The sequence below is a fragment of the Seriola lalandi genome, unplaced genomic scaffold, assembly GCF_002814215.2.
Source record: "Seriola lalandi dorsalis isolate HSWRI2012SDOR001 ecotype SW California unplaced genomic scaffold, Sedor1 jcf7180002054349, whole genome shotgun sequence".
Lineage (NCBI taxonomy): Eukaryota > Metazoa > Chordata > Actinopteri > Carangiformes > Carangidae > Seriola > Seriola lalandi.
The window spans coordinates 92,305-94,660 of record NW_019524902.1 but is presented as its reverse complement, the minus strand read 5'-3'; the positions used below and the strand labels follow the sequence as shown (position 1 = coordinate 94,660).

At 43.6% G+C, this 2,356-nt stretch overlaps 1 protein-coding gene across 2 annotated transcripts in view; it reads right to left on the bottom strand.

Annotated features, from left to right (window-relative positions):
- epha2b (eph receptor A2 b) overlaps positions 1-2,009 on the bottom strand; it is a 25,702-nt gene extending 23,693 nt beyond the window's left edge. For both annotated transcript variants that reach the window (XM_023407848.2, XM_023407849.2), the window contains exons 1-2: positions 1,850-2,009; positions 1,078-1,157 (exon numbers count right to left, since the gene is read on the bottom strand). In XM_023407848.2, the coding sequence (XP_023263616.1) occupies positions 1,078-1,157; positions 1,850-1,934 (165 nt within the window). In that variant the 5' untranslated portion in view covers positions 1,935-2,009. The remainder of the gene's footprint in view (positions 1-1,077; positions 1,158-1,849) is intronic.
- Positions 2,010-2,356: the final 347 nt, after the last annotated feature.

The following is a 2,356-nucleotide window of genomic DNA, read 5'->3' as shown; positions in this document are numbered from 1 at the left end:
GGGGGGGGCTGTGGTTTGCTCTGTGCATGCAGCCACTGTGCTATTAATTAAAGGAATGTGCTTTGTTGGCTGAGTGTGTGGCTCTGCATATAAAACTGATGTACAACAGCAGAGCCGACACCTCTATTAAACAGCTGGTGGACATTTATACGAGGGGGGGGGCTTTAAAACTTAAAATAATAATTGTCATAAGTGATGGCAGTTACATGAGAAAATGTGCTCAATAAAAACAGTTTCCAACAAACGAACACGTGATGCGTTTCAGTGCTAAAAGTATAACTTCAGTATCAAGGTGATTTTTTTCAGCAGCCAAACTTCTTGGTTAGAAGTTGGGTGCGTCTCTGTGAACAACACATCTGCACATGCCTTTGAGTCATCAGCACATGAAATGAGGCAGTTTACAGTGAATTTGCATGAGCCTGACTGGTCAATTACTCTGAAACCGCAATATGGAAGACGGCACACAAGGCTCCTGTATACTGGCAAAGAGATAACCGCAGCGTTTGGGTGTAACGCTGCAGCCTGTAGACACATCTCCGCTCCCCCCTCCCCTCCGGTTTAAGGGGAAAGGTAGCTCTGGATGATTAGCGGCATCTAAAAAAAAAAAACCCCCTCCCCCATTAAAAAAGAGGTACCACATGCTGCAAACTTTAAAAGTTAATTGCTCTCTAACATACAATTCTGGAGCTGAAGCCTTGAAACCACAAGAAGCCACAAGTATTCCCAGCTCAGAGCTACAGCAGCTCTCCTGTCTGCCTGAGCGCTGGTGCAGTCCAGACATGCTCCTCCTGGGATCCTACAACTCCTTCTCATATCCAGACACAGGACACCATTAACCTCTAACTGCCACACTCTTTTCTTTCTTTTTTTAGAAAAGAAACCTGACATGTAAACACACACGAGGCCTCGCTCATCGGCTAACCACACAAGTCAAATGGTCAAATATTTTTTGCACCGGAGGATCTCAGTTCATCCACGCTCTTCCTGTGAATGTGGTTCCACTGCAGATTTATCCTGAGGCAAATTCCAAGTGAAAAAAAGTCACAGAGCTGGAGGAGAGAAGGGAGAGATACTCACCCCGGGCCTGTCTCCCTGCTCTAAGGGCCATGTCAGCCAGCCCAGTTCACCTCCTGTTGCCCTCATATCCAAAAGAACCTCTGTGGAGACACGAGAACACGGTCAGCACCGGAGAATAAACCTCTAAAACTCATCAACTCAGAACTGATGGAAATCGTCTTTAGTGATATTAATATTTGATATGTACAGATGACAGTGAGTAAAGTTGTTCAAATCAAACTTTAAAACGTTGTTTAGTTTAAAAAAAAGAAGCTTCAAAACTTAAAGTAAATGTAGTTTTAGTTTTATTTGCCACATGTAATACTGCATTTATTTACTCATATACTTATACAGGTTACACCTTGTTCAGATTATGTCGGTATCTGAATGTTAAAATAAGTAAATAATGTCAAAAATAAAGTTTCCAAGGCCGATACAGGAGAATAACATTGGTTTACAGTGTGATTCAAAACTTTCAGAAACTTTCTCCTGGATTCACCTGCTGCTGTTAAATCTGAGAGCGGCGCACATGCAGCAGCTTACACTCTCTAATCGATCGATTAATAATTAAATATGAAAAACTTCGATGAGCGACATTTGTAAACACTTGTAGCTGTGTGTTAAAATAAGACTTAAGAGACTCTGTACAGCTGTCACGGGAGTCAGGAGGAATGTTTCCTGGTTTTAAAGTTTCTTACAGGAGGCTCCCGCATGGCACGCGTGCTCCACTACAATAAAGTTTTTAAAGAATTCTGGGAAACTATTTTTAAAAAGAAAAGAAAAAGACACTCACCTTCTTTAGTCTGTAATGTAATTAATATACCGTTAATGAGAAAATATGAAAATAATAAAGGTCTGACTCCCCCGAAGAAATCCATTTGGCAAACTTTTCCTTCCTCTCTCTCTCTCTCTCTCTCGCTCTCTCTCTCTCTCTCTCTGCTGCTGGGCTTGGCCGGACTCTGTCTGAGAGCTGCAGGCTGCGCTCTGCGGCTCATTCACAAACGGCCCTGCACGTCACCGACTCCGCCCACTGGAATGTGAATGTGTGTGTGTGCGTGTGCGTGCGTGTGTGTGTGTGGGGGGGCATATCGTGCATTATCAGGGGCGGGGGTGGAGGGAAGGTGTGTGTGTGTGGGGGGGGGGGCACATGAGAAACTTCTGCAACCTTTAGGGACTGTCGGATTTTACGCACATTGGGAACAAGTTGATAAAAGATTCATGTGCAGCTTGATTCATGTGCACGGAGCAAATGTTTAAACTTGATAGTAAACATCTGTGTGCCTCGTATCAGTCAACATCA